Source organism: Sylvia atricapilla, chromosome 1 (assembly GCF_009819655.1).
Source record: "Sylvia atricapilla isolate bSylAtr1 chromosome 1, bSylAtr1.pri, whole genome shotgun sequence".
NCBI classification, from domain to species: Eukaryota; Metazoa; Chordata; class Aves; order Passeriformes; family Sylviidae; genus Sylvia; species Sylvia atricapilla.
The window spans coordinates 144651400-144664218 of record NC_089140.1 but is presented as its reverse complement, the minus strand read 5'-3'; the positions used below and the strand labels follow the sequence as shown (position 1 = coordinate 144664218).

The 12819-nt window shown below is 41.1% G+C and overlaps 1 protein-coding gene across 1 annotated transcript in view; it reads left to right on the top strand.

Moving 5' to 3' along the window:
* Positions 1-12819, top strand: part of KCNQ3 (potassium voltage-gated channel subfamily Q member 3) — a 188339-nt gene that overhangs the window by 154010 nt on the left and 21510 nt on the right. The window contains exons 2-8 of the mRNA XM_066336238.1: positions 2106-2196; positions 4008-4134; positions 5826-5998; positions 7924-8079; positions 9441-9551; positions 10455-10550; positions 11936-12030. Coding sequence (XP_066192335.1) covers positions 2106-2196; positions 4008-4134; positions 5826-5998; positions 7924-8079; positions 9441-9551; positions 10455-10550; positions 11936-12030 — 849 coding nt within the window. The remainder of the gene's footprint in view (positions 1-2105; positions 2197-4007; positions 4135-5825; positions 5999-7923; positions 8080-9440; positions 9552-10454; positions 10551-11935; positions 12031-12819) is intronic.

The following is a 12819-nucleotide window of genomic DNA, read 5'->3' as shown; positions in this document are numbered from 1 at the left end:
TTTTATTATTTTTTAACGATATCATAAATTCATGCCTTTAAGTGGCCCATGATGTAATGCAATGATGTAATTTCCTTGGACTGTTTTCAGTGTGTTTCACCTTTCATTAAATCATTGAGATGATACTTGTGAGCTAATGGGTGACCAAATTTTCACATGGTATAAAGAAGTGGCTGTAATGGAAAGTACCAAGCAACAGCTGCTCAAGGCTTTAAATGGGGTGTGGTGATGGTACCACTCTAAAGGCTGTAGTGTGGCAGAACATAGGTGGCTTATAGTTAATCAAAGGAATCATATTGTCTTTGTTTAGTTTTCACCAGTTTGCTCTTGGAGGTTTAGGACAGCTGGAACATGGGTCTTGGGAAGCCAGGGAGCCACTGGCTTTATCACTGTAAGGTGGGGAGAACAAGATATGGTGAGGCAAAGCTCAAGAGCATGGCAAGAACACCACCAAAGTGCTAAGTGAACTGCCAAATGTCTTGAACAGGACTGTGGTCCTACATATATGTAGATGGAAAAAGACTCGTTTTGGTGTACTTCCTACCAACTACATAACCTATGCTCTAGAGCAGGGCTGGGGAGTGGGAAAAGGTGAAACTTGCCAAAGAAATCCAAAATCATTTAGCATGAGCAAACACATTTACTTCTGTTCTAACCTTGCTCAAAATGGCTGATCTGAAATTTTCCTGGCAGAAGAACAGTGACTTTCAGAAAAGCCACAGCAAAGTAGTCCTTCAGGGTATGCTATGAAGTGTTTCACTGCTATCTTTTCCTTGTATGTAGGGTGCTAGTGGAATCTGCTTGGAGGAAATTCCCCTCTAAAGCAGCAGGAGCTATCTGGAGCTCACCTCTGTCCTTTCACTTCAGCTGCAAATAATTTGCACGTTCTCAGAATACCATTCTTTAGCCCTAGGTTTTCTCAGACATGAAGGAAATAAAAACCCAAGGCAGGGTAGAAGACACATGTTGCTGAGCTGAGTCCCTTGTCACTGCCTCCTCTGCTCATTTCACCCAAAGTGGAGTTTAACTCAGCAAGAGATGAAATCACACTACAGGAACTAGATTAAAATTCAAAACAGGTAGTGCACATGAACACAGCTTGATTCTTCACAAGCTTTTTTCCCTGGAAGATTTCAGTACCTAATGCCTATCATTTCTTTGATGTACCCTAACTATAAAAGCAGGGGATCCATAGCTTTTACAAAGACTTCTTTCTAATTTATTCATTAAACTCAAAATATTTCCATGGCCATCTGCCCCTCTGTTCCTGTGGATCAAGTTTTGGAAACATAGAAAAATACCCATGTTCTGGGTACATGAAGTACCAGAATATGAGATTGCCCCTCTTTGCTTCACAGTAATCACTTCTATAAAAGATTTTGAATAGCTTGAACCTGGGAATAGTTTTGCAAAGCAGATCAATTAGACTGAATTGGATTTGCCAGCCGTGGGAGTTAAATTTTTAGTCCAATCTCTGTGTTCTGGAGCCTCAGAGACAGGAAATAACACAAGGGCAGTGATTTATCACACACTTTGTTTACTGGAGAGCAGAAATTTACCCTCTCTTGTTACTCTTTCAAACCTTTTCATCTTTTCATCTGCATAGAAATGAGTGCAAAAAAGAGAAGAAAAAAAAGAAGTGCAATGCAGTTTTCAAGGGAGGGCTTGTCCCAGTGCTGCCTTGTAGTGAAGCGTTCACTGTTTCCCAGGCCTCAGGATGTGCCAGGGAGTTCCATTGCATTGGAACTGCAGTGGCATTCTGGGCAGCACACAGCTTGGAAAAGAGCAATGCTATCCTCTGCCATATCATACAATCCCTTCTGAAAATGCACTATCACCCCTTTTGTTCTTGAGGATTATGAGTTGATTAAAGCATGTGTGTCCCAGGAATATTCTGATCCTGGATCTTGCCGTGACTGCCAGTTCCCCTTGCTCCAACCTGGCTGAAAACTTCTGATCTTCATTAAAACCCTTCTCATTCTCACCAACAGGGAGCAGCCATCCCATGGAGGTCTCTACCCATGATTTTATATGCAGTATCTCCAGTGCAAATACAGAGAGGATTAAAATCCTGCTCTTTTTTTTTTTCTTTTATTTCATTCCAGGTTTCTGATTGTCTTGGGGTGTTTGATCTTAGCTGTCCTGACAACTTTCAAGGAGTATGAAACAGTTTCTGGAGACTGGCTCCTCTTGCTGGTAAGTGAACTGTGGCCGCTGCATTGGCCTGGTAAGGCCCTGGAACTGAAATCAGCCCCATCAGCAGGGATGGAATATAAATCAGCTCCATCAGCAGGGATGGAATTTAAATCAGCTCCATCAGCAGGAATGGAAACTTACTCCCAGCTCTGCATGCAGTGAGGTTTCTGCTCTTGGTCCTGGAGCAGTTACTGTACACTTACATATTGGAGAGTTCTCAGTCCATTGTCAACATCAAGTGAGTAAAAAGTAAGTGAGGCTCCTGAGCAAAAAGATAATAAGAGGAAAGACTCTGGCCTGAGGCTTTTAAACAATGGCTTTTCAGCATCTGTCTAACAGCCCTTCCATCAGATTATCAGTAAATTTCCTATTGACCATGTCAGACCTAAGCATAGTTGAAAACTTTTTTGGGGTAATCTGTCAGCAGTTTTGATTCATTCTGTAGTATTCTACTAATCCTAGTATTTCTTTCAAGGGAGGTCATCACAGTTGGACTCATGCTTGTGTCCAACAGCAGCATAACTGAAATTGCTGCAGGCAGTGCCTTTGAGAGCAAATGTATTCACAGCAAATACATTCCAGATTGCTTGTTCTATAAATGTTGAAGTTCATGCTCAAGACTTTATTTCAGTAGGGCCTCCCATTTAGTAGAAGAATTAAAAAATAGAAAAAAGTCCCTTACTAAATATAAAATGGCATATTCAACATTTTATGAAAATGACCCTAAAAATGAACTTCTTTGCTCCCATGGCTTTGATAAAATACAGGACACGATGTCTCGCTTAACTTGACCTTGTTTAAAGTATCCCCAGGGAAACTGCACAGCAAAATTAGTTCCAGGTTCTCAATTTCCATTTCCCCTTGTACCTCCAGAGACATATAGACCTGAGCAAGAGTTAAATGCCAAAAGGAATAAAAGGTGAATTCCCTTTGCATGTTCTTCCTCAAAAAGTGCCTGTATGAAAACACCTTCATCCCTCAGGGAATGTGAAACCCGCTTTTGGTCTCTGTTACCCTGCTTAGGCCCATCTTTCACATTTGAAAAAGCCCGAGGTTATCTTTCCTTCTCCTGTGCTTGTTTTTATGGGGCTCTCAGCAGTTTTTAGAAGCTGTGGGTAATGAGCATGGGGAAAAGTCCCCTTTTCCCTCTTGCCAACAATTCACAGAGAGGAAAAGTAACCACATGTCCCAGGCTGCCCTTGGCCTATCTCTGCTGAGCACCTCAGAGAAGCTCTTTGCTCCCCATTCCCTCCCATGCTTAGAAAGGGTCTGGAGCAAGGGGCAAAATCCCATTCTTCCGTCCAGCAGAAATTTAAGGGAACAATATATGCCTTAAATTTGTCTTATCTCTGTCTTTATCATTGCTTTAAACTTATGACCATGTGAGTATCCTGTATCCTGCCCCTGTCTCAACAGATATGGCTGCATGAATGAGCTGCTGGTGGGTGACCCTGGGGGTGGGTACAGAGTGCCCTGGGGACTTTGCAGTCACCCCTCACATCTGCTAATTTTTTGTGGAGAAAGAGGTCTTTCTGTGAAGTAATTGTCCTTCCATTAAGGCAGGGTAAGCACTTCACATTTACCCAACGGCAGGGGCAAACCCTTCCTGCACAGTGGTTCGAAAGCTGGAAAACTATGTCCCACTTTGCCTTGTCTCTGTCATCAATCTCGATCCTCCTCCACTCTTTTCCTCTCTCTTACACATATCCTAACACTTACACCTCATCTGTTTCCTTCAGCTGTATCCTTGTGTCCAGAATTACTGCAAAACTTGTTGTGAGACTAACAGTGTAGTTTGTGTCTTGATACAGGAAACTTTTGCCATTTTCATCTTTGGAGCAGAGTTTGCCTTAAGAATCTGGGCTGCTGGCTGTTGCTGTCGCTACAAAGGATGGAGGGGGAGACTCAAATTTGCCAGGAAGCCTTTGTGCATGCTGGGTAGGCACATGCTCTCTACTACTGTTTTCCTCATTAATGTCCTTTTTCCTTTTAATCCAGTTTGGGGGATGTCAAAGAACTGGTGATTGGCAGTGGAAAGAGCACTGAAATCAGATCTGCCCTTTATGCCAGGACCTGTGTCATGCCTGGAGTAATTATTTGAAGTAGCTAGCAATAACTACATAACCAGTGAGAAAAAAAAAAGAATCCTTCTACTCTTCAAATACATTTTCTTTGTCCTGAGCCACACTGCACTTTTCTTAAGCTCATCCTCAGGAAGACTCTCTCTGCCTTCAGTTTCAAACCACTTGTGAACCCAGTTCTGTACTGTCTTCCACAGCTTCCTTTAATATTATGTTTTGTTTTACAATTGAATTGTTGATCTGTATTTGCAAACAAGTATCTTAGTGATTTCATCCATGTTGTCTTTCAGGCTTGGAAGGCACTGCCTATAATTACCCATGAAATTACTCATTATTCATGTTTGAATACCCTCCTGCAACTATTCATTATATCCACAAACCAACCAGCCAACATTTAGGAGCTCACTCTGCCTTGAGCACCTGTCATCCCCATTCATTCACTGATTTTAGGATACCTTCACTTGTTTAGATTCTCTTCAGGCCAAGTTCTAGTTTCTTTTTTTTATCTGTGCAGCACATAACACTCTGGGAGCCATGGTGCTGCTGGAATACAAGCCTCTCTTTCCTCTACCTCCTTTTGTTAACTCATGGATCTAAATGGTAGACAAAATTGTGATGAGTTTTCTTTGTGCATCTGTGCTATCCTCAATTTAGTAGTGCTCCTTTGGATGCTACTGTTGTACAGATACTTCTTATACTTCTAGTAGGTTTGTGAAGGCAGCAGAGTGTGAGCAAGTGGGATTCATACTGTCTCATTCCTTCTCAGAAGTGTCTTCTCACTTCTGAGTATGAATCTTCATTGATATCTGGGTAAAAAACAGAAGATATCCTGGATTTATTAAGATCCTCATTGGTCACTGGTACAAGTCTGTTTTGAGAATGATTGGAAGTGAATAAATCTGATTTTTTTTTTTTTTGGCTGAAAAGAATATAAAGACAGTTTAATGACTGAGTACCCAGAGAATGTTTGAAGCTGTTAAGCTGTTAGCTACCACTTTCTTATTGTATATGCATATAAGATCAAAAAGCAGGGGAAACAAGAAAAAGAAAGAAAACAAAAAGAATTTATTCACATTTCAAACCTCTTCAGTTATCAGCAGATTTGTCCTGTGAGCACTTACAAAAAACAGTAGTACCAACTTCAAGATTTTAGTGGGAAAACTCAGCCAAAAGAATAAAATGGTAAGTGTACCCATCAGACCTGAATTTCTCATCTGCTGACCTGTTCACTATGGTGTTCCAATGGCACAGATGAAATTAAGGCTGATTTTCTGTCAGCATTAGACACTGCTTCCATGCTTCCCTAAGCGAGCTCAGTATCTCAAGTCCAGTGCATTGATCTGTAAATAGATGCCAAGGCTTTCCAGGAGGTTCTGTGCCTGTTACTGACTGTGGGGCAGGTGCAGATATCTGATTAATTGGCAAGAGAAGGCATTTTCAGGCAGCGTCGAAACTCGCCTAGGGAAATTTGCAGCACAACCAGATGGGATTAAGAAGCAGGTGATGGGGCTACTTTTGTTGGCAGGCTTTGTTCTTTTTGCCTTGCAGATATCTTTGTGCTGATTGCCTCAGTGCCAGTGGTTGCTGTTGGGAACCAGGGCAATGTTCTGGCGACGTCTCTCAGAAGCCTCCGCTTCCTGCAGATCCTACGGATGCTCCGCATGGACAGGAGGGGCGGCACCTGGAAACTTCTGGGATCAGCTATTTGTGCACATAGCAAAGTAAGTGAGGACCTTGCAGGGCTCAGCTGGGGCTTGGGGAGAAAGGTTAAAAGGAAAAAGAGAGGATGCACGGGTACAGCAGTGACTTGAGGTTATGTTTACCAGTACAAAATGCAGTTTGTTCTTTAGGTTTTAATCCCATTTTTGTTCTTGGAATTGTTTCTGCCCCTTGTTTTACCTTTCTGTGCTCAGTAGTGGTGCTGGGAAGTGAGAGCATGTGTATTCCCATAGTTACAACAGGAATTTTGCCTTTACTCTGAATAAAAGCAGGGATATCCGTTTTATAGTGAAGGATGCTGAAAACCTTGACAAAAACGCCAGTGAAGTTGCAACATGTTTGCAATGGCTGCTCAGACTTGTCTGATCAACAGATGGAGCAAGACTCTGAAGGGATGAAAAGAGGATGATTAGCCTGAGAAATGTGCACAGAAATGTGATTTACAAGGGAACTACTAGTGAAATTTCTCTTTGGAAGCTTAGGTCAGACAATACAGAGATGGATACAGTGGGAGCCCAGGCAAAAATTTCTAAAAGTCATCTTTGCTTGTTATAACATTTTGCTGTAGTCAGACACACCCTGTCTTGCACCGGACAGGTGTTCTTGCATTTTCACAAAGTGTTATTACAAGTTAAAAATTACCTGCTTAAAATTCCTCTAGATGATATTTCTCATCTGCACAGGATGTAGAAAAATTACATATACTCCAATGCATACTGCTTTTTCTTACTCATGAATGACATTACTGACATTTTAGGGGGTTTTGAAAGTTAAAATGCCAGCTGGCATAGCATATATAAACTTTGCTTCTGTGTAGGGGCTGATGGGGATACCCACCATGCTTCATTTCTTACCAACTTCTGCTTCTTTCTCATATAAACTTGTTGCAAGACAGGTGGCAGATAAACACTTATGTCAAAAATGTTTCTCAGGAAACAGATCATGGAAGAAGTCTATATACCAAAAACATTGCTTAGAAATTGCTGAAGGCTTCATTGTGTGGGATTTAATTTAAATATTACTTGTTTGGTTCCACACGATGAACTTTTAGACCTTGGCTTGTTGAAGGAGAACTTTTCTTTACTGGAGACAAGGACAAAACAATTTTGCTAAAAGTTTTCTTCCATGACTGCACACCAAAACTTAGCTACAGAAGTTGTTCACTTGTCTCAGGATTCAATCACAAAATTCTCAGCTACAACACTTTTTGCCTTTTTTTTTGTCCAAATAAAGTCCACATAGAATGAATTTGAATATTGATTTTTTTTACCCACTTTTGAAGACTTTAAAAAAAACAAGTTTCTGCCTTGTTTCAGACACTGCTGGGATTTTAACTTGACTGGCTGCATGCGCCACCTCAGCAGGATTAGACACACTCCACGTTAGTCATTCTCTCTAAAACAGCAAAGTTCAGGGTTTGTTTGCACACAGAATATTTTAAAGGTCTGTCCTTATTGCATGAATTCATTTCGAAAACATCATTCATTATGGTATGTGCTTTGATACGGCTGAAGAGATGGAAGTGCATCCTGCAGCCTTGGCTCTCTGGAAGTAGGGAGAGGTCAGAGCTGTTGATTTGCTTGCCAAGACTGACCAAGGCCAGAGGCAGAAGGAGAGGAAAGAGTCAAAGTCAGGGTCAGAGCCCTGCAGCCCCCTGAGCTGTGGGTGCAGCTAAGCCCTTGATCCAGCTTTATGCAGAACTACAACTGCAGATTCCTTCAGGCTTCTCCTAAGGAAGGTTCTGTGTAAGGGCCAGTTCTTGAAAACCTCTGCATTATTTCCCACTAGCTACTGAGCAGGGCTGGTCATAGATGTGACCAAAGCCAGCAGTACCCTCTGTGCTTCTCTCTCCTCCTGATGTTTACTCTGCTACTGTGAATATTGAGGCTCTTTTCGGCCCCTCCATATTCATCTGTTTCTTTTGCAGGAACTCATTACTGCTTGGTACATCGGGTTTCTGACACTCATCTTATCCTCATTTCTTGTTTATCTGGTTGAAAAAGATGTTCCTGAAAAAGATGCTAATGGGGTGGAGATGAAAGAGGAGTTTGAAACCTATGCAGATGCACTGTGGTGGGGGCTGGTAAGTGACTCTAAAAATAACTTATACCTTTCTTAAAAGCTTAATATCAAAGAGGGATAAAGTTTTAGGGATTACAGTGCAAGTGCTGCTATATTTGCAGGAAAGGCACATTACCCAGTAACATTACCAAAGTAGGGGTGTTCCAGTTAACAGACTCAATTAACAGAACCTACAACCTTGTTGATTTTCAGACAAAAGCCCTTAGGTGGTTAAACCTCCTTCAAAAATCAAACTGTGTTCCTGGTGTCTGGAGAATTTCTCCTTTAGAGGAGCATCTCTTTAGATGTAACTGCACCTTGGGAGACTGAGCTCTCATCCCAGCCCTGTCCTGCCTATGAGAGCTGCATCTTACAGAAAATGGCAGAACCAGAGCTGGCCAATGGGTGGTTTTGCTGGGCCATCAAAGGGAAAAAACGTTTGGGCAGCTGAGGTACACTCATGATGTTTTGGTTCTTATGGAGCCAGGGTCTGAAGATAGGTCTATAGGTTCATTTGGAGGAAGTAAAAAAATATTTCTGGAAAGGTTAACTTAAAAATTCTTGTGTCTTACATGCGTTCCCCAGAGATCAGGGAATGTTACTGGTGGTAGGATGCTGAACAAGAGGGGCCTTTGATACACCTGTTCTTGTCTCTTCTGATGAAGAGAGGAGTATTGGTTTGCATCACTACTCATTCAGTCACAGAGTATTCCTGCCATTCCAGAAGTCAAGTTGCTTTGTTACTGATACACAAGGCAGTCTATGTCATGCTGTAACTTAAATTCAGCAGCGTATTTTTTATTTAATGTAGTTCACTCATAAAGATAAGCTGCTCCCCTCTGCCCATTATTAGTCAAAAGATACCAAGTGTTGCACTGAACACCTGAATGTTTCCATGTCCTTTTATATCCAGGACATTTAGATATAGACTCAGTGGTGAGAAAACATGCACAGTTGGAAAGTAACAATTTTGCCAGAAAGAAGAAAGTTTTCACAAACTCATCTCACATCTTTGTTTTAAAAGGACCTTTTTTTTTTTTTTCAGGTAGAGCTAGTTCTCAGTGGGTTGTTAAGGGTCTGCAAGCTGTTAACTGGCAAATCTTATTCCTAACTGTGCACTGATGGTGGGCAGGAGGCTCATGTGGAATTCACTTGCAGCAAACACATCTGAAAGAGGCAGCTGCTTTGAGACTAAAGCCATTCTCCATGCAGTGCCTTGGGACTGTGATGCCACCAGAAATTAGTTGGCCTCTCCTCAAGATCCTATTTCACAAAGCTGTGCCTGAGCACTCATAGGGAGAGTTATGCAGCTCTCATGGTGACCTTTACCCAGACCTGTTGGCTTTGTTTTTCTTACATCAAGCCCTGTCCTTCTGCCCACAGATCACCCTCGCTACGATCGGATACGGTGACAAGACCCCCAAAACATGGGAGGGGCGGCTGATTGCAGCCACCTTCTCTCTCATTGGAGTGTCTTTCTTTGCTCTTCCTGCAGTAAGTACCTTCCCCTGCTCTGTTAGACACAGCACTGTGCACTTGCAAAAAGCAGGTAAAGTTAATAAAATCACCAATGGAACCAAATCCTTTTTAAAGAAGTAGTCCAGAGACTTGAAAGGGTCTGTATCAGTAAATGGAACTTGTTTCTTCTTTGCACATAGCCTATTGGGAATAATATACCACTCCAGTACTCCTCAAATCACAGTGCTAGTTGGCACAAGACAAAATTAATCCAGCAAGTGAACAATCTGGAAAACCACAAGGCAGTTCATGAGACTGTACACTGGCACGTGGTAATTTACTGGTATTAACATAGCCCATACAAGACATATTCTCAAAGGACTTGAGGTCCACTATTGTAATAATTAGAATTTGACCCATCTTACCCAGCCCTTTATTTCCTTCATCTGCAATGTCTCAGATAAGAATGAGACAAAATCTCACTGAGCTGGGTTAAATAGCAACAGAAACTGTCCCAAGCCCAGATTTTAGGATATTTTTCCTCTAGATCCAGACTTGGAAAAAAAAAAATCACAGAGGATGACAAGTCCTGCACTCCTAGATCCAAAGTATGGTTTAGCACAGCCCTTGTATCATGCGAGCAGAGTTCCAGTGGAAATGCAAAGTAACACAGCACCTGGACACCTCCAGTTTGGAAAGGCAGTAGACATTCAAGAAGCCTGTTGAGTGCCTTTAAATGATTTGGTGTAGCTTGTGGTCCTTGAAAGGATCATAACAACCTCCTGTCCCAGGAGTGGAGCAGCAGGAAAGGATGGGAACTGCACAAGGATTCCATGTAGCCATCTCCTTCTATACCCATAGATCTGCATCCTCTTATCATTAACCTCTTTTTTTCTGAGTAGGAAATGTCTAAAATCTTCCATCACTCTATGCTTTCAGGGCATTTTGGGGTCAGGGCTAGCACTGAAGGTCCAGGAGCAGCATCGTCAAAAACATTTTGAGAAAAGAAGAAAGCCAGCAGCTGAGCTCATTCAGGTTTGCAGCCGCTTTCCTCTTCCTTGAAAAAGTGTTGTGCATGAAGACTGCTGCATCATGCTAACAAGGGCCACCACTCCTCCCCTGCCCAAATTCTCACTTCCCATTGCAGGAGGTGAGAATTTGTGTTTGTCAGTTTTTCACACTGAGCTAGATAAACCAGAGGCCCTTGCAGTTTTGAGGAATTTTTCAACTCCCAGATTATTTTTTAGAAGAATGGTGTCTTTGAAAGAAAAGGATCTCATCTGCTAGCTTCTGTAAACCAACTGGCTTCTGCATCATTGCCACAAAATCACAGAAAACAAGCTGTTGAAAACACATTTTTACAAAATACAGGTTTTTTTCAGTTCCCCTGAGAAAATGCTTTTCTGTGCAAACAATTATGTTGTTATGATGTGAAAACAGCCAAAGAATTAACACAATAGACTGACAATTTCAATCAAGGCAAGTAACATAAATAGGATATGTGGTTTTTAAAAACTAAAACACACCCTGTTATGTCATGTCTTCTGTCCTCTGTTATGTCACTGGACGATCCAAACATTCAATGGGAAGAGAGCCCTGACCTCACTTGGACATCAGTTATGGCCTTTGCTATGAACTCGGGATATTAAGCTTAAAATCATTAGTCTGTGTGCTGACAAATTTGAAATTATTTATTTTTACTAGGTATGGAGCACATCCTGATAGCAGTTAAGTAAATGACAGCATTTTCACAGAGAGACAGAGAAAGTTCCTGTGATAACAACTGGAAGCATTGATGCTCAGGATCAAACCAGTCCTCAGAGAAACAGGCTGAATGGCATTAAAATTCATGGCTGTTCTCATTAAAAACACACTTTAGCAAACAGAAGGGGCTGCAGGCATGAGTTGTGAATGGAATTTAATGGAATTTAATTTTTAATTAAAGCATCTCCACTGATCAGGTGGCCTATTTAGCTAGTGTGTTTTAGGTTGGAGAACTTTTTTGGAGAATTTTAATTTGAACTAATTGCTGAAATAGAAAATCGCTCAGCAAAATTTATTTGATGATACATTAGGAGGCAAACTATCTTAAGTACTTCCAGAATTACTGGACAAATCCAGCAGTGCTTAAAGCTCTTTTAGATGTATCAGACCGGACAATAAAACCAGTTTAGTCTAATGTAATGTCATGTTCTGTTAGTGGTTCTCTCCACATCCTGTCTCCTTTAAGAGCCCTCCCAAACTAAATTCAGTGTCAATAGCTTTTCCATATAGTGACATTCATTTGGTACGGCTGATTAGTAATTAATTTCCAGATAGTCACTCAGGTGTATTGTTATGTTCTTTGAAAGAGCCTGGCTGCAGTCAGCTGGGAAATAACTTCACCTAACCCTAATTATTTCCTCTCCCTTGTCATTTAGGCTGCCTGGAGATATTATGCTACTAACCCCAACAGGATTGATTTAGTTGCTACTTGGAGGTTTTATGAATCAATTGTATCATTTCCATTTTTCAGGTAAGTGCATTGTCCACCTCTCCATCATCGTTTTCTGTGAAGTATCATCTAGAACAGGGAACACAGACTTTTTATATACATCAATGAGGCTTTTAGATAACAGATGGTTTCCAGAAAACTCTTCTGAAGAAGAGGAATAATTTCTGATGTAGTGGTTTAATTTCAGTCATCACTTCTGAGTTCATTAAAGGATTCCATACATAAAGACATTCAGATAAAATAGATGCTTATGTTTATGACTGTTAGATTGATCCTCACTCTCTTTGCCTGTCAAACAGGCATCTTTCTCACATTTGGATCTTAACTTTTTTTTTTTTTTTAACCTATATAGCCCTATGAAAACCCAAGACTTTTAGCTACAGGTTATCAGCTGCTGATAATGGACATTAAAGCAAGTTAGTGCTTTAAACTTTCCTCCTGGCCTGTCGTTGTGCCTTATTCTGAAAAAAAAAGTGCCCTTAACCTAGTGCTCAACTCAGAGGTCTCCATGTGTAGTTGTGCTCACTGGACTGATACTGAAGCTGTCACTCAACACTGACTTGAGATGTTTCAGACTCTTGTTTCACAGAGAGTAAATTACAAACCCTCACCCTTTTTTGTTTTAGTCACAGTACATTTTTAAAATCAATTTCAAGTGCTTCATAAAGAAAAGCTCTAAAAAAAAACCCTAACACCAAAAGTGTTTAATTAAGGCTCAGTACATTTCTTCCTTTTTCTTTATCTCTTCTAACTATGTCTATTCCCGAGTTATTTCCTTGGGATTTCTTGACTGCAGGGTTTTTCAGAGAA